A 17494-nucleotide genomic window follows, 5' to 3' on the forward strand; every position below is an offset into this window, starting at 1 on the left:
TTTGATTGTAGTACGAAGCGAGCACGCAATTGTGAAATTCCACGAACAACACATCGCTCTCGTGTCGATTCTCGTAGAGACACCTTGTGTGCAATATAATTTCCGCATCTTATCGTACAATTACATTATACATAAATATCCACGAGAAGCGGAACGGAAACGAGTTATTCGCCGAATACAAAGTGGGTGTCGCTTCGCGAGAGCAGTCCGTCAACTGGCAGTCTTCCGTCGAGAGTAATCTCTTCTGAATAATCGCGAGACCACTTGTCATGCCGGAAGCCACGTCGTATAAGCAACTTGGCCCATTTCTATCTTTTATTATATCTCTTTCTCTTTAATCTAATCCTCGATAGATTTTGTTCGACGTTAATGCGACAGACGTTTACGTCTTGTACCGTACAAAGTGTCCACATGCACGCGTCTTGGTGAACTTTTCACGGACACCCGTGCAAGGTAGAAAAAAAACAAAGCCAGAGTGTCCGGTGGTGAAAGATGCGCCAGGTGCGTACACGCGGTTTCTCCGGTCAGTCCGCGTGCATATGGATGGAAACGTTCTGCGCAACGCACGTCCCGACATACGTTCAACCTCTTCGGTAATCGTTTGCGCCTTCTCTCAAACTAATTTTTAGTATACAAGGAGTGAAGTAGGAGGCTGGGCACCGCCCACCGAATTATCACAGTCGTCTGGTGCCGCAGCACATACGTATACGTGGTTCAGCCTTACAACCTACCTCTTAATCTAAGCGTTATCTTACGTTCGTTTAGTTCTCGGATACAGTATAGCCCCGTACGAGGTAGCTCGTCAAAGCGACAATTACCGGAGGAGGTGACATTACACGGTTTTTCCTCTTTTTTTTTCTACGTTACGTCGCGACTGCAAGTTATTGCTTTGCTTCTACTACGAACCATTGAGAATGGCACAGAGCTCTCTCTTTTGTTGAATTTCTCTCCCTTTAAGGGAGACAACGCCGAGTCTGTCGTTCCCTCTTTTTTTTTCTTTTTGGTGTTCACCTTTGTTACAGCCGCTCGTTATTTCTTTAAACAAAACTGATAATATCGGCACGGCACCGTGCACGGGAGCTATACTGTCAGCTGTCTGCAATTGATAATATCGTTTTACTCGAGTCATCGCGTATTCAAATGTTCCGCATGATCGCGACGTTACAATTAGGCGACAATTGGGCGTAGAAAAGTCGGTTTTGAGAAACGGAACGAAAAAAAAGAGGAAAGAAATTTACAGAGTTTGCAAGAACAGGTCGAACAAGCTACTAGTGGAAGCACTCTGTCAATTGGCTATGTACATCGACGCAAACGCAAGAGTTATAAGTACAGAGGAAATAACATTTTTGGCTACTTAAGGCAACCACGTCTCGACAGGCTACGTTATATGACACATTCCCCTCCTATCGAGTGACTAGTGTCAGCTTATCGTTAACTGCGATATCCGTGAGAAAGGTGAGATAACGGCGATGAGATGACGGCGGGACCGAGACGGGCTAAGAACGAAACGGAGATTCGCCTTCGCTCCCTGTGGAATTGTCAATTTGGAAACAACTAATTTACGCTACTATGTTTACCTTCACATCGGGGTCTAACAGGTAAAGACGGTCTTAGCCATTCGAGTCTCGATGGACGGATCGCGTGGAAATGATAGCGCCGGAGAAAGCATAAATATACACGCGTATATGCTTATCGGGGAAAAACACGGTATTATGTACACGAGAAATGCATCGGCGAGAAAACAGTCGGCTCGCGGGCGGATATCAAAAGTTCGCCTCCCGAAGTGAGCGCGCGTAAGATTTCGGCTGGTAAAACGTAATGATCGCATGTAGACAGCCGGTGTGTTAAACAATATCCCAAATGTCGTACATATCGTTGGATATATTCAATTTCTTTTACCCAAGAAAAAAGTATCAGTTTTTTTCTTTAACATACTTGGTAATATTTGTTCTCTGCTTTGTCCGTCTCGCTCCTTCTTTCTCTCTCTCTCTCTGTCTCACTAACAGTTTTCCGCATGTAATATGTACAGTAATCATGTAACGCGTGCGGTACACGCTCAAGGGACGACACTTAGAGTTTAAAAATATAATCATCATATATTTAAAGTAGTATCAATATCGTCATTGTATTGTGGTTGTGTTGCTGCTGCTGCTGCTGTTGCTGTTATTGTTATTACTATTATTATAATATAATTATAGTTATAATTATTATCATTATCAATAGCGTAATAATTATTATCATTATTAGTTATATTATTAATTATTATTATTATTATCATGGAGGGACAGCGTTTCGCTATGCCACGACACTGCAGAGCTGAACAAAGACTAAACGCGGAAGTTACCACGCTCTTTAATGGCACGAAAAATACAATTAACATTGCATGCTACGAACTATAATTCTCAATCTAATTTTGGAAAATCAAACAATTACCCACGTCATCTTTTTTTTTACAAATGTGCCACGTGACGCGTCTGATCGAATAGACTTGCGACTTTCGATCAATTATTGGCAATAATCGCGTTACCACTTCTCACACACTCACACACTGTCCACATTGGATCGCCTTATACAAGTTGTAAATTATAAAGCGGGTTAATTTTTCTCAATCTTGAAGCTCACACGCATTGTAGTAACTGCAAACAAAAGGACACGCGGATACTTCGTTGTGACGCAAACGTGACGATTATTGTAGTAGGAGCAGTACAGGTATTAGTAGGTAATAGGTAGTAGTAATAGTAGTAGTAATTTAGTAATTTAGTAATAGTAGTAATAGCAGTAGTAATAGTAGTAATAGTAGTAGTACTGGTAATAATAGTAGTAGCAGTAGCTTTAGCGGTAGCAGGAGCGATAGTGTTAACAGTAATAATATTGGTAATGATAGTAGAAATAGTAGTATAGTAATAGTAATAGCGGTAATGGAAGGAATAGCAATAGTAGTAGCGATACTATTACTAGAAGTAGCATAGTAGTAATAATAGTAGGAGTAATAGTAATAATAGTAATGTGGTAGTAGTAGTTGGATAACAGCATGAATCGTAACAATAGCAGTGATAACGTAGTATTGCTGGCAAAGCTAACAGAAAAAAAAAATTGACTTTATCATGTTTTATTATACCTGACGTATAACAGGATCAAAGTTATATACGAAAGATTGAGCGACAATTAATGCATCATTAATGACAAAAAGAATAAATTTGTTTAATTCCTCAATGACACACATACTTAAGAATATACGTTGAAAAAGTGGCAAATCTTTGTTCGGTAATTCATGATAATATAATCACGTTATATTATATACACTTTATATATATAATTATGTTATATGTATTATATACATATAACTATACAATATAATATATATAATATAATGTGATTATATTTGAAATAATCAATATCTTATATCTTTTGCATACGTTTGTAATTACAGTATGTATGTGTTATAAATAATAGTATCATCAGGGACGTACGTTTGTTAGAGGCGACGTAAGATTAAGCTAACAAAAGATCGCGATTCTAAAGAAAGCTCAGATTTACCTTTACTTGTGCGCGATTCACTTAAAACTTTGTCGTCGAAAAATAAATAACATTTCCCGTAGCGTAATGCAAACGTATATATATTTTCGCTCGAGTCGGATGTACTTATAAGTAAGCTGCTCTTTCTAGTACCTATTCAATCTCAGTTCTCGTCTCCGAGCCCGTTCACACTTGGATAATTTATGAGCCGAGATGAAAAATCTAAATCAGCTGTCGTAGAAAAGCAGACGGGTAGCCGGTGAACAGTCAAAGTATCGAATGATCAGAGAGCGTGATAACTACCCGCTTATTCTTAACTTTCACAAGATTAATTACGTATTTGACAGTTAAAGCGATATCTATTCCCGAATACCTTAATACTGTAATGAGCAACTGGATTTGAAGGTACCGTAAAGAGGTTGACGTTTCGGTGATCGACAGAGGTCAGTGAAGATCATCCTCATCGCTATCGTTACCGTCTTTCGATCTAGCGGCACCTCCCTCACCGTCGCTAGAACCCGAATCACTCGCCGAATCCTCGGACTGCCAGCCGCCCGCCTGCTGTTGCTGGGCCGCCTGTTGCTGCGCGGCGTGCTTCGAGGGCTTGTGACGCTTGCCCGCGCGCGACGCCGCGTCCGTGCCCGCGCCGTCCAGCATGGGCTGCAGGATCCGTCGGCGGGCGTTGATGAACCAATTGTTCACTTGCAACAGCGTCAGATTCGTCTGGCTGGCAATCTGGCGCTTCTCATCCTCGGTCGGATACGGATGCTGCGGCGGAACACAAAGCGCAAGTCAGATTATGATCGCACGGGGCAGACACGATCGCCGGCACCGCGTTACTCACTACTAAATGCTGAAAGAGCCACGTTCGCATGATGCTGGTTGCGTGTTTGGGTAAGACGCCTCGCTTCTGGCGTCCCTTTCGAGCACTACCGTGATTACTCCTGTGATTCCCAGCGTGATTCGAGGCCGTGTTGTTGCCGGCGCTCTCCTCCTCGTCCTCGCTCGCCACGGGAGAAGGCGAGCCCGCAACTGTAATGTCTAAACACGACCGACGCGGTCCATTAAACTCGGGTCAGCCTCGACGCGGCGACACAACCGTGATCTGCGCGTTGAAAGACAGCGACGCGAGTCGCATCGCTATTTTTCAACGCCCACGCGTGGAAGGAAGATGCGTGTCGTGTTCCTAACCGAAATACTTTTGATTAGCACTCCCGACATCCGTGCACTCGAAGTTTTCTCGCTCTCGCAACGCGACTAGTCCCCAGTATCCGGCTTCCTCCAGGTATATTCTGTTGGAGATCGTCCGAAGATACTCGCTACTGTCATCTATAAACGGAAGCAGGGGAGATCCGCAAGATCGTGCGGAAGAAGAGGAGCAGGGGGGATCAATGTTTGTGCACGAAAGAGAGAAGCAATGACCGCGGTCGATTCCTGAATCGATCCACGATGGACAATCGGCGGCGTCTCGCGGCGCGGACTCACCTTGGCCGAGATACATGTCGTTAACCGGGGCGCATCCATGCGCCCCGATCTGCGAGAGAGGCGTGCTTCCGTGCACCGTGGACGGCGAGAGCGGGTCGTCGTGGTCCTGGCTAGTGGATTTGCCCGAGCGCTGGACGGCGGAAGACGGTCGGACCGACGACGACAGTTGGTCGTGATTAACGCTCTCTTCGCGCGCGTGCGGATTCGCGCTGTCGTTCTCCGCCACGGCGACGTCCCCTCGGCTCACTCTGAATCCGTTAGCTCCCGACTCAACATCATTGCCTGTAGATGACAGCACCTGGCAAATATATGTCTCAACTAGCCGTCAGAGAGCAGGGATGGGAAATTCAGTAATCAATCTCAAGAGATGTACGCGCGTACGCGATGATCGCCACTTCAACCGGGAGTCCCGACCGGCGATTTGCGATCGCCGGTGCGCGCGGGACTCCCTCGCGTACATCCCTTCTACTACGGGGATATCTACGTTGGTAAGGGGATAGACCGGGCGAACCGGTGGAGAGCCTAGCTTCATATCGCGGCGTATCGGGCAAACGTCTAACCTGCAACGGACTGCTGCCGTTGCTCCCGCTCGACGGGCCCATGTCGTGCCCGTGGTGGCTGTAGTCGCTGCGCAGAAGGTTCTCGCTCTGCATCTTGCCTTTGAGACACGTGATGTACCTGTTGCAGAAGTCCTTGCACAGCTCCTGCACCTTCTCCAGCTCCAGGAGGTGGATGCGAAGCACTTGTATCGCCTTGATCATCTGCAAGTGAGCCGAGTGAGCGCGCGTTCCCGTGGAAACGCCCGTTTTTCGCTACGATCGTCACTGACCGTCACCGATCGTCTTATCTCTCGCCGCCCTCTCCCTCGTTCATTTGTCCTCTCGGCTCTGTTGTTTGGCTTTCGGCAGAGGAAGGGCTGCCTTGCAACTGTTGTAAAATTCGCGAATCCGACTGGAGCGTGCTCTTGGATTCAACCAAAATTAAAAGAATGTAACGTCGATCAGATTCAACATTTGCGCAACAGTTGCAAAGCAGGGGGTCAATTCTGTATCTTACAATATAGTGAAAATGTTAAAAGTGAGCGGCTCTGTCTCTTTCTAAGAGGACGGTTAGAAAGGGACCAAGCTACTCACTTTTAACATTTTCACTATAGTGTAAGATACAGAATTGACTCCTCGCTTTCTCTGGAGCTGAATTGACTGCGCCAGTTCGGGAGGACGCGAGGCGAGGGAGGGAGGACGGGCGAGCTTCGCTCCCGATCTTACCAAACCGTCAATCTCGGGGTCATTGATCAGGAAGGGCTTTCGGTCTCTTTCTTGGTGCTGGACGAAAGCCTGTATATCCATGTTGAAGCTTTCGGACGTGGAGTTGTCCGAGCTCTGGGTCGCCTGTTCGCATCTTTCAAAGAGTAACGCCAGCAGCGGGAAGAGCGGGTGCTTGTACACGGCCCTCTTGTCCGCCTCGAACTGGGCCTGGTCCTGATGAGTCGTATAGTCGGCGACCCCACTCGCAGGGTCCTGGTCGTATCCGGGGGTCACCATCGCTAGCGCAACGGCGGTATTGCCCTCTTGCATCCTGCCGCAGATGAAACAAAAAAGGAAACATTCGCGGGAATCGTGATTTTCCGATCGGCGCGTCGATCCCCCCCCCCCCCGCGCTCGAAAAAATATAGCGAATCTCAAGCATAGAAATCATTCAAGCACAGAAATCTCTTTAGGTTGCCAGTAATAGATAACAACAATCGAGCTTTTTAGTCGACATTATCCGGCCAGTGTTTGAACCTGGACTTCCCTTCTTCTTCTAAGAATGGGACAATGTCGACTGAAAAGCTTGATTATTAATCATTCACACTGGAAACTAAAAATGAATGTCGGTGCCACAGCCAGAGGAATCTTCGTAAGGAATGTAACTGTTTACGTACCACAATCAAACGTTACAATGGACGGGGCGTCACAGCAAGATTTTCTTCCCAACATTCGCCAACGGTTGAGACAGAAATTCTCTTTCTGTTATTTAAATCGCTTAACTTCAATCTTTGTTAGCTGGATTCACGTTTGTCTCTTTCTAAAGTGTCAGTCGAGAAGAAACAAAGGACGAGTCGGGCTAAGCTTAAAGTTAAGCAACGTTGGTGAAACCGAGCCTGAATACAAAACCTATGCGACCTCGCAGATTCATTATTGTATCTGTTATTCTTTGACACCTAGAAAGTTGTTGCCGCAAGATCATTTTCTTTAGTGCCGCTCGATCGCCCTTTTACAAGCGATGGGCGATTTTCACTCGATGCATTGATGTTCGATTCTTCTATTCTATTTTGAATTTTGATTGATCGCTACATCGCTAGTTTTTTCATTCGATGTTACTAACGGATTACTTTAATTTAGGGTCTTTTTCACCAACCTCGGTTACTGATCTCGCTCATATACTCTACGGTGTCTCTTAAATTATTAGTAGAATTATAAGTTTGCTCGTGCTACGTAAACTTTCCGCGCTTAGATTCCTTGTTCTTCTTCTAGCCACCGCTTCAGTACGAATCCATGTTTTCAAATAAGGATAAGTCTGCAGAACTTATGCAATGCAAACCGCATATTTATAAAATAAGTATGAACAGTCTATTATAAATTTCATATTAGACAGAAATAAGAAATCGAGAAACATATTATCGATGTTTTTCACTAACAGTCGATTGGGAAAAATCGTCATTTATGGTTATCGATTATTTCTGCCTCGATTCTCGCCCATCTCCACCTCTTACCTATCATTCCCCCTTGGCGATCCCCATTCTCGTTTGGATCCCCCGCGACTCGTTCCCTCCGCGCCGCCGGTCCCGACCCCGCTCGTCCAGCAGCGAATCCTCGTCAGATCCCGTTCGGCTTGGGGGCAGCTGGACGGAAGAGGCGAAAATCGCGATGAGCACGACCGAGTGTGTTTACGACGCCTAATTTCCTAATCAACGAGAGCCGTGGCGACGGTCGCCCCGCGAAATTCGGCGGGCGCGTGAGAGAGAGAGCGGGGGGGAGGAGGGAATCTCGAGGGACGCGCGAATCGATTGATCGAGGGGCGAAGGAAAAGGAAAAACCCAGAAAGGAGGAGGAAAAGCGCCGCGTCCCGCCGCGGCGCGCGATCAATCGAACGATGCGGCATCGCATTTAAATGTCATCATTAGACAGCATCGGCGCCATCGGCGTCCAGGGCTCCCATCGATTTCGGGACACGGGACGTGTCTCACGGCTTACATAGCGCCGCCGACCGGAGGGAAGGGAGAAAGAAAGGACACGAAGGAACGCGGCGCGCGCGACAGAGATTATCCCGGCCAGTTGGCGCAAAAACACCGGCGGCGAGCGGCAAGGTGCGAGGGGGCAAAGTCGCGGCCATGAGGTCGCCTTACGTAAGGGAGCCGCGAGTGCTCTCTTTTCCTCCCGTTCTTTTTGTTTCTTCACGAGATTGAAAGAGGGGGGGGGGGAGAGGAGAGACTCCGGCTGTCAAGATCGCGCTGTCGCGGGACCCGTCGTGGACGCGGGCGAGCCGTCTACCTCGGCACACGTGGGTCCGCCGCTCCGAAAACGGAGCGCGAGAGGCACCGGCCGCACTGTTTACTGCCCGTCGATCATCGGCCGAGCCTAACCTGCGCGACAAGGGGACTCGGCCGAGCCGCGCAGGGAGCAAGAGCGGCCCGCGGTTAAAACACGCCCTGCGAACGTTACACTTTACACGCGGGGGCGAGGACAGGAGGCGGACCGCGCCTCCTCCTCCTCCACCGCCGCCGCCGCCGCCGCCGCCACCTTCCCCTCTTCCACCTCGCGCTTCTTTTCCCGGCCTGTCATTGCTCGTTCGATAAAGTCGAAGGGTGATATCGCCGCCGCGCACCCTCGGGATTAGGGACGAGACACGCGGCGACGGCGTCCCTCGCGGTGTCTCTGTTCCTCGCCCCGGCGACGGATCGTACGATACGTATCAGCTGATCATCCCGCGGCGACGACGTCGGGAGACGCGCCGTCCCGTCGCGTCCGAGAGTACCGCGCGTAGATGACGCCTTGTTTACGTCGAGCGTTTTTCTCCTCCCCTCCCACCCCGCCGCCGCTCGCCCTCCTCCCGCTCCGAGGGACGAAGCTGCGCGCTTCTGCGAAGGATCCGCGAGGCGGCCCACCTTTTTCGTGCAAAAATGTCGGACGGCGAGCGACACGAAGGGCGACCGAGCGCCCGCCGATTGTCGAGTGCCGCGGCCACGCTCGCCGGTGCGCGGACGCACGAGGATGATTTTCAGCCTTTCCGCTAGCCGCGCGTAGCGCGACGCAGAGTCCGCGCGGGAATCGCGCCCCGCGTCTCCCGCGGAGACACCCGCGCGACGTTCGCGACGACGCTAGCCCTGCGAGAACGCGCGGTGTCACGGGAATACGAGGGACGGGGGCGACGACGTCGCCGTCGGGCACGCGAGGACGCGGAGCGCGGCGCGTCCGCGGCCGCGCGCGCGGGCCGACCTCGCGGGGCCCGTCGCGAGAAAAATGGGCGTTCACGCGGGCCGCGCGCGCGTTACGCCCGCCGCGCTGGAAGCGAGCTCCGGCCGAACCTAACCTCGCCGCTCGCGCCTTCGGGCGCGCGGATCGCCTCGTGACTCCTCGCGGGCCCTTACCGTGTGCACTCCTGTGCGGCGTCGATCCACCCAGATGCACCTCCGCTCGCGCGCGATACGCCTCTCGCTCGTCTTGTTTTTCTCACGCGACTACGCGCCGCGATCGAACGCCGTCATAGCCGTCGCGCGCGCGCGAGCGGCAACCGACGGGCGCCGACGGGGCCGGGGGAGAGGGCCCGTGTTTTTCGCCCCGTGCACGTGCCGGCGGGCAGGAGGCGCGTATGCACGCACGTATGCACGCGCGCACTTTGCGTCGTTCGCTCCCCGGAGCGGCCCAACTCCGCGGTGTTGTCCGACGTGCCGGGTGTCCGCGCGCCCAGCGCCGCTCGCCCTCACGCGTCGCTGATCGCCGAGTGTGGTTTGCGCCGCGCGCGCGTTCACGTAGACGATAAATCCCGGTAGCCAGACATTTTTTCCGCACAAACGCGACTACTCCGTCCACCCCGTCTCCACTCCTTCCACTGGCCCCGTCTTTTGTGACGTCATCGATTCAATACTTTTCGCGACGGCCTCTCGCCGCGGCGTGGCGGCGCCGCGTCGAGGTGCGGCGCGCGCCCGTCGGATGGCGCCACACGCTCCGTTCGCCGCGGCGACTTTGCGATCACCCACTGATCTGCCGCGAGATACTATAATGTTTATGTTTCGGGTCGCCCGTCGCTCGCGCTCGCTGCCGCGCTCGCCACCCGCGCCGCGCTCCCCGCCGCGCTTAGGTTTTTTCCCCATCACGGTGTATCTCGCGCGTCGCTCCACCGGGAGCTCATCGATCGATTTTCTTAAATGCCTTCCGAGTCCGGCCTACCGTCTCCTGCATCCTCATTCGCTCAAACGTGTAAATTAATTACTCGATAAATATTGTTACTTTTGTACCGCGGCACATGACATTTCTCCTTAAGTTTAACCCAATCTATCACTATTTTCAAGTTGGCTACTTTTGCATCAGACACCCTGTATAATTTATATTATGTATAAATACAAAATATTAGAAAGGGGAAGAGAAATACATACGCGACGTGCGTGTGGCGATCGTGGCGCAGAGGATTATGCGCTGGTCTGGTAATCCAAAGACCCGGGTTCAAAACCAAACAAAAACGTTGTTGGTTTTTCGTTCGATCGCCACATAGCGAAGAAGCTTACCATATAAAGGCTCTGCCATTAGAGTCCGTTCCTAATTTCAAAGGTATCTTCTTTTTCTGGCATTCATTTGACAAGAAAAAAAATAAATTTTGTCAAATGAATGCCAGAAAAAGAAGATACCTTTGAAATTAGGAACGGACTCTAATGGCAGAGCCTTTATATGGTAATGAGCATCATAACACTGACTGAGGCGAATTGATTCCTCTTGCAACAATTTTTGCATTTGTTTGTAGGTATTTATGTACTGATGCTTATCTACGGAACTGAATGTCAGCAATTTAGTTTTTGCTTCAAGCTCTTGTGCACGTTCAAGTGCGTCAAGATTGATAACGTCGCTATAATGCACAGGTTTATAAAATGGATTTGGTCTTGTTATAATATTGTTAAACACAAATTCTCTCCTCCAGTGCTCGTGGTATAATTCCAGGTGAAGTAGCGGTCCCTCGCAAGGTATAAGACTTGCCAGAATTTGTAGTACCTAATTAAAAAATTACATTACTACCACTAAGCATTTCTTTATGTGTAGGTTCATGAGTTTCTATATATACTACAGATTTTTGACAATAATAATGTTCTGTTGAGCAAATAATATTGAAAATATAGACAAAATTTGTATTATCAGCATATCGACATTAAATATAAAAAGACGAGAAATTAAAGCTCTTTGAGAAAGTTATAGAAAATTTGTGATACAGCGTCTTGTGACAATTTTATAGCGCTTGCTAGTTAATTTTATAAGTTTCAAATTGCAGTTTTTGGATACAAAATTATCTAAAGAGCTTAATATATTTTTCAATTAACAATTTACAAGATTTATATAACTGTAGGATAACTTGTTAGAAGATATAAATTTCAAAATTTTTGGAAAAATGTGTGCTTTGCAACAAAGAGTGAAAATCTATCTTGGATAAGAATACATTGTGTACATCTGTAGTAGACGTAACACACTTTTCCCACAGCATTCACTATCCAGTGATAAATTGAGATCAGTGCTCCGGCCCGACTGGTGGCTTGCCTAGAGACCCCGTAATCAGAGACTGGCCATAAGTGTTCGTCAAATTCCTACGAGCGAAAGAGAATCAATCGTAGAATCGTACAAGAGTGAGGATTTTGACCAACTCTTATGGCCAGTCTCTGCCCATACAGCACCGAAAGATTGCAGAAACATCACAATCATAAAGTTAACATTGTATCTTGACCAACAGCCTAAATTTCGACAGTTTTCCGCCGACTTCCTCGTCAATCGACGCGACGCGAGGTGAAAACTAAATTGAAATTTATTTCTTTCGCGCGCACCACACTGCCAGCTGAATACCGATAGTCGGTAACGTCCCGGTAGTCCCAAGTTTCGCCGCACGGCAGAAGATGTCGCCACCCTGACGCCTCTCGATGACGATCGATCGCGCTTGTGACCCCGCGTTTCAAACTGTAGCTCCGATTCCGACCAGCGATTAGCTCGCGCGGTCGGCCACTTGAAAGATTCATAGCTTCAGTAAGTACCGATAAAATCTTCGTAATAACACGCTGCGCATTTAAAGCGGCGAAGTCCCTCCGCTTCCGTCGCGAGATCCTCGCGACGCCCGCGACGCGCGAGCAAGCCGCCATAAAAAAAGGAAAAAAAAGCGCTAAAACCTCCACCGGGATCGCGCGTCTCGGCCGAGCCGGTCCCCGTTTTAAGGAAGATTATTGGCTAACGCCTCGTTTCACTTTTCCAGCTCGTCCTAAGCGATGAGTAATTAAGCGATGTTATCTTATCGCGCGCTACACCTCGTTATCGCGTACGCGGGGCGTCAGATACGGCGCGGGGTACCGATTTCAGTCGAAGCCGCCGGAAGGCTCAGTGAGTCGCTTCTACGCGCCAGGATGGATCTCCGGCTATTATCGGTGCCTCTGCTCGCGATAATCGTCCTCGCGAGGTGCGGGAGCCCCGCGGGAAACGCGACCAAGCCGAGCGCGATTAAAGCGGACAACGCGACGTCGGGGTCCGCGAGTATATGTGACGTGTGCTCCTGTACAGGTAGGGTCGCGGTTTAAAACTATCGGCTAGCTCGACGAGTCGCGGAGATTCGTGTGGCACGGCTTAAATAGTTTCGCGCGCGCCAGACGTCCATTCCCAATGTGGATCAACTTTAATCTCGGGCCCAACCTACTGTGCAACGTCCTGTAACTTTATATACGTATAAGAGACCTGGTTTTGTCCTTCGGCAGAAAACCGGAAGCACCTTGTCGCCGGGAATTGAAAGTTTAAAATTATGATACGTAGCAAAGCGCAGAAAACATTTTGCGAGCAAACATCTAGCGTTACGACGGCGCGCCGGGGTAGGATTTCGCTTGCGTTGTTCAGCCATTTTTGTAAGCGAGTGGTCAGGCATTTGCGCGCGACATTACTTACGAAACTGCCTGCGTGCAAAAGTGCGAGCAGAACTCACACAAATCTCGTGCAAGTCCGCGTGCATAAGACGAGCGAAATTTGCGCGCAACAATTGTTATCTGGGAGTTACGAAGTGAAGAGGTATCTTGTTGTATTTAGAAAATCTCTCTAGGGAAACCGTGTTATCCACGGGACGGCTCTTTCAACTCCTACTTTTAGAACTAGTTCAACTCTTACTTTTCATCTTCCTCTAGTTTTAAGAGTTAAAAAAAAGGACGAGGCGAGTCAAGCCGAGATTAAAGTCAATTCGCGCCGATACGCATAGACTGAGAGCAACGCACTTTTCAGATAGCTACGTGGACTGCAGTAATCGGAACTTGGAGACGCACTTCGAGAAGGCGCAATGGCTGAACGTAACGGCGAGGGTGGTCTCGTTCGAGCACAATTGCCTGGTGCACGTCACGCCCTTCCCGCGGATAGTCGTGGAGAAACTGATTCTGCGAAACAACCGCATCGCCAGGATCGACTATCACGCCTTCAAGGAGCTCGTCAATCTCACCGAATTGGACCTGAGTCATAACCAGCTCACGTCGCAACAGCTGCAGCCGCACGTCTTCGAGGTAATCGGCGCGAGTTGGGCCGATCGGAAGGTGGAGCGAAACGTGGCTCGCCTCCGATTCGTCATTCATTGATCGGCCAGAGAGATTTTGACGCTCCGCCGCGATTCCGGGCACTCGGCCTTCCCCCTGTCCCCCCCCCCTCCCCGCAGCCGCCCCAGGGAGAAATGACTCGTCGATCGATGTCGAAACAATGTCGAATCGACATCGATCGACGAGTCATTTCTCGCTGGCGCGTATTCAGAATTTTAATGAAGCACTAACTGTCGTCTAAATTTTCATATCCGCGAGCATACCTTCCCAGCAAACACAAAACGTTTGCGGCAACATTGTAGCAATATTACGGCAGTTCTTATCACCGAACCATAGCGGCAATTTAAAAAAAAACCTTTAATTTCATTTAAAGTAAATTTTCCCAAGGGACAATTTCCATGCAGTACAAATTATTATGGACAACTGCAGTAAAAGTGACGCGTAAAAAGAGCCCTTGCGCGTTTTCAAAATATCTCGCTGAATCGCTAGCTCATCATGAGGTACGTGTAAAGATATAAATACTTACATTTTGTAGCCGTTAAATAGTTTGGGAGTGAAAGGATTAATCGCGCGACCTTTCTTCCGACCGAAAATTGCCGTCGCGCATCGATCGTTTGTTCGGTTCGCGAACAGTAGAGAATAACGAGGGAGGGATAAGCCACGAGAAAGAGTATGCCTCTTCGTTTCCTCTCGTACGGATAAAGCGAGTTCGCGTGAAGAATGTACTACCACAGAGGGCTGAATTCTCGGCACTCTCTGGATTCGATAGTTTTCAGAATTGATAGATACGGCAGTGAGACATCTCGTGATAAGATTATCGATTGACGAGCCTCGTGTGTTTCATGGCTACGCTATCCTTGCGTCGCAGCAAGTGTTTAACGCTGCTCCCAGATAAACTCCCGCCGATAGAACCCTCGCTTATTTGTTTACGTAAGTCGCATGAGGAGATCTCGCGACTTTTCCGCTCAAACTGATCACCATGCGCCGCCCGCCCGTCTACTTATCGTGGACAATATCACTCCCGATCGTTTCAGGGGAGATTTTCCTCGGAAGCGTACGAGCCCCTGAACCTGCAAGTCTTAGACCTGAGCGGCAACGTGCTCCACTGGTTACATCAAAGCATTTTCGAGCACCTCGCCGACCTTAAGGTGCTGAAGTTAGCCAAGAATCCCTTCGGCGCGTTCGACTATCGTACTTCTATAGCAATTAGCAGCTTGTCGTGCTTGGAGGACTTGGACCTGAGCTACTGCCAGCTGAGAGAATTGCCGAATCTTCAGTTCTACCATGCCAAGTAAGGAACCGAGAAGTTATGTGCAACGATTACAGTTGAGTTTCGGCGTGGTTGCGCTTACCAGGTCGCCCGAGAACGCGCGCTTCCTGAGATCTCACCGCTGCTCTTCCGCAGATACTTGAGGAGGCTGAACCTGAACGGCAATCGACTCGCAGCCGTGCCCAGACCCTTGGAGGATGCCAGGAACTTGGAGTACCTCAGCTTGGACGCCAATCCGATTCGCATTATCAATATGGTGAACGCTTTTCCCAAACTGACCAAGCTGAAGGAGCTCAGTCTACGCGACATGCCCAATCTGACGGAGATCGGATTCGGCGGGTTGCGGGAACTGACCGGCCTGGAGAGCCTCTACCTGCAGAACTGCAAGAAATTACGAAGGATCGACGAGTACGCGATGGCGTCCCAGGTACGTTGTAGCTTGCGACAGCCGACGGTGAACACACGATATATTTGCCGCGTGTTGCCTGTAGACCTCCGAGGGCACGGTGTGGCCGCCATTGAAAAGGCTGAGCGTGGCATCCAACGCTCTCCAGTATCTGCCGATGCTGCTGGTCGGCAGGTGGGACAAGCTCGAGGAATTACGCCTGACGGACAACCCGTGGAGCTGCGATTGCCTTAATCAATATCTGGTGAGTTCCGACGATCAAAGGACGCCGTCGGTGGCGGGGAAAAAGTGGGTAAAGAGGAACCGACTAAACGGATCGTCTCTCGATAGATCGGAACCGTGTTGCCGGAGGACGGCGAGAGGTTGATGGGAAACGAGACCGACGAGCTCACCTGTTCCGCACCGCCGGAGCACGAGGGCAAGAAGCTCGTGTCCTTGGCCGACCGACACCTACGCTGCTTGGATCTGTGGGGCGCGAGACCGGAAAAGGACGCCGCGATACTCGTGGGAGTGCTGATCGGCCTGCTCGTCGCGATCCCGATCGGCATGGCGTTCTTCGTCCTCTGGCGACGCGGCTTCTTCTTCTGCGGCTTGCAGGGTCCTGCCACCTTCTCCCGTGCCTTCTATAAACGCGCGTCCAACGACGATGACATTTAATTATACTTATTTTTTAAACGCAGTCGCACCTCTTTGCCAATTGCTCTTGCTTTTTTTTAACGTTAAGCAAACATCGAGAAACAACGAGGTACAAAAGGATAGTATTTAGATCGCAGCAGGATTCGCAATAGCGGATGATCACATCGAATATATCTAGTCTAAGCTTTTTCAAATACGCGTGGCGTAATCTTTTGTACATTTTGTTAAGATATCGTAAAGCGCCGGTATCGTCGCGCGAGCGAGTTCGGTGTACATTATTCCCGTTGGAACAAGCGCGCCCGTGCGAGACGCATCCCGCGTTTCTCAGGCTGCTCGACTGTATCGCATGACGTTCCGCAATAAAACACAAAACTTGAAAATTAATGCGCGCCTGCCGTTGCTTGCTCTCGCGTTGTCTAACGAGTCCCCGGAGGATCCACGAGTCTCGGCGAAGGACGTTCCCTGAGCCGCGCGGCCGAAAACCCCGGACGATGGATTTTCGGCTTTACAGGCAGAGCCGCGCGGAGGGCGGCTCTCCCTCCCTCTCTCTCTCTCTCTCTCTCTCTGGGCGCAAATGCGCGGAGGGTGCGAGGTGAGGCGAGGGTTACGCGACGCCGAGCGACGCGGGCGGACGCACACGGACGGATGGACACGCGCCGGTAACGCAATTACCGCGACGTTAATTTACTCAATAATCGCAGAAGCAACCCCGTCTAAATGTCGGCACGCGTCCCTCGACCCTAATCATAGCCGGCCGTCGTCACGTACGGCGGAGCATGGTGGAGAGGCATCGTCGGGGAATATCGGCGGATACGCGAAAAGCCGAGAGATTAACGCTAAGACTGTTAAAATGTAAGATTCCTCTTATCTTTCCCCCCTTCTTTTCTTAACACGAGGACGACCGGCGGAACGAGGGACTCGAAACTTCTCGTTTCAACGTAACAATAAGCGAACTGGCCGTTTAATTTATGTGAATAGCACGAATAACAGCAACGCACTATCCCTGTTAAAAATTACATTAGATTATATGCAATTTCAATGTAGATAAATAAGAGTTTTATTAATTTTCATCGAAATTGCATTCGATCTTACGTAATCTGATCATATTCTATCTGTTATTTCAAACAGGGATACGGACCGGCTGAATCTTATTGTCGGACACCTAATAATATGTTTGCGTGTATGTCTTTTCCCAACACAGCAAACTGCGCGCCGACAATTTTCGATCACTTGAGAACGTTGGTGCAAGTCTTAACCAACTTGACTGAGGCCCGGTTTCACCAAAACGTCGCTTAACTTTAATCTTAGTTTCGTTCACGTTTGTCTTTTTCTAAAGTAACAGTTGGAAAGAGACAACGAACGAATTAAGCTAAGCTTAAAGTTAAACAACGTTGGCGAA

At 49.6% G+C, this 17494-nt stretch overlaps 2 protein-coding genes across 3 annotated transcripts; one reads left to right on the top strand and one right to left on the bottom strand.

Moving 5' to 3' along the window:
- Positions 1-2249: 2249 nt before the first annotated feature.
- On the bottom strand, positions 2250-10276 carry LOC105567328 (homeobox protein PKNOX2-like). 2 transcript variants are annotated; one of them, XM_012022115.1, is made up of 9 exons: positions 9629-10276; positions 7754-7882; positions 6267-6576; positions 5562-5762; positions 5002-5299; positions 4708-4845; positions 4361-4557; positions 3926-4284; positions 2250-2636 (listed from the first exon to the last, which is right to left on the bottom strand). In XM_012022115.1, the coding sequence occupies exons 3-8, from the start codon at positions 6573-6575 to the stop codon at positions 3961-3963; spliced, it is 1467 nt and encodes a 488-aa protein (XP_011877505.1). In that variant the 5' UTR covers position 6576; positions 7754-7882; positions 9629-10276; the 3' UTR covers positions 2250-2636; positions 3926-3960. The 2 variants fall into 2 exon arrangements, with proteins under 2 accessions (XP_011877505.1, XP_011877506.1); XM_012022116.1 differs by lacking the exons at positions 2250-2636; positions 4708-4845 and having other exon boundaries at positions 3336-4284; positions 9629-10273.
- Positions 10277-12485: 2209 nt separating this feature from the next.
- Positions 12486-16479, top strand: LOC105567329 (leucine-rich repeat neuronal protein 2-like). The gene is made up of 6 exons (XM_012022117.1): positions 12486-12779; positions 13482-13753; positions 14818-15074; positions 15189-15480; positions 15545-15703; positions 15790-16479. Exons 1-6 carry the CDS (start codon positions 12506-12508, stop codon positions 16114-16116), a joined length of 1581 nt encoding a protein of 526 aa, XP_011877507.1. The 5' UTR covers positions 12486-12505; the 3' UTR covers positions 16117-16479.
- Positions 16480-17494: the final 1015 nt, after the last annotated feature.

Source organism: Vollenhovia emeryi, unplaced genomic scaffold (assembly GCF_000949405.1).
Source record: "Vollenhovia emeryi isolate VEMERY1.0 unplaced genomic scaffold, V.emery_V1.0 DF939138.1, whole genome shotgun sequence".
NCBI classification, from domain to species: domain Eukaryota; kingdom Metazoa; phylum Arthropoda; class Insecta; order Hymenoptera; family Formicidae; genus Vollenhovia; species Vollenhovia emeryi.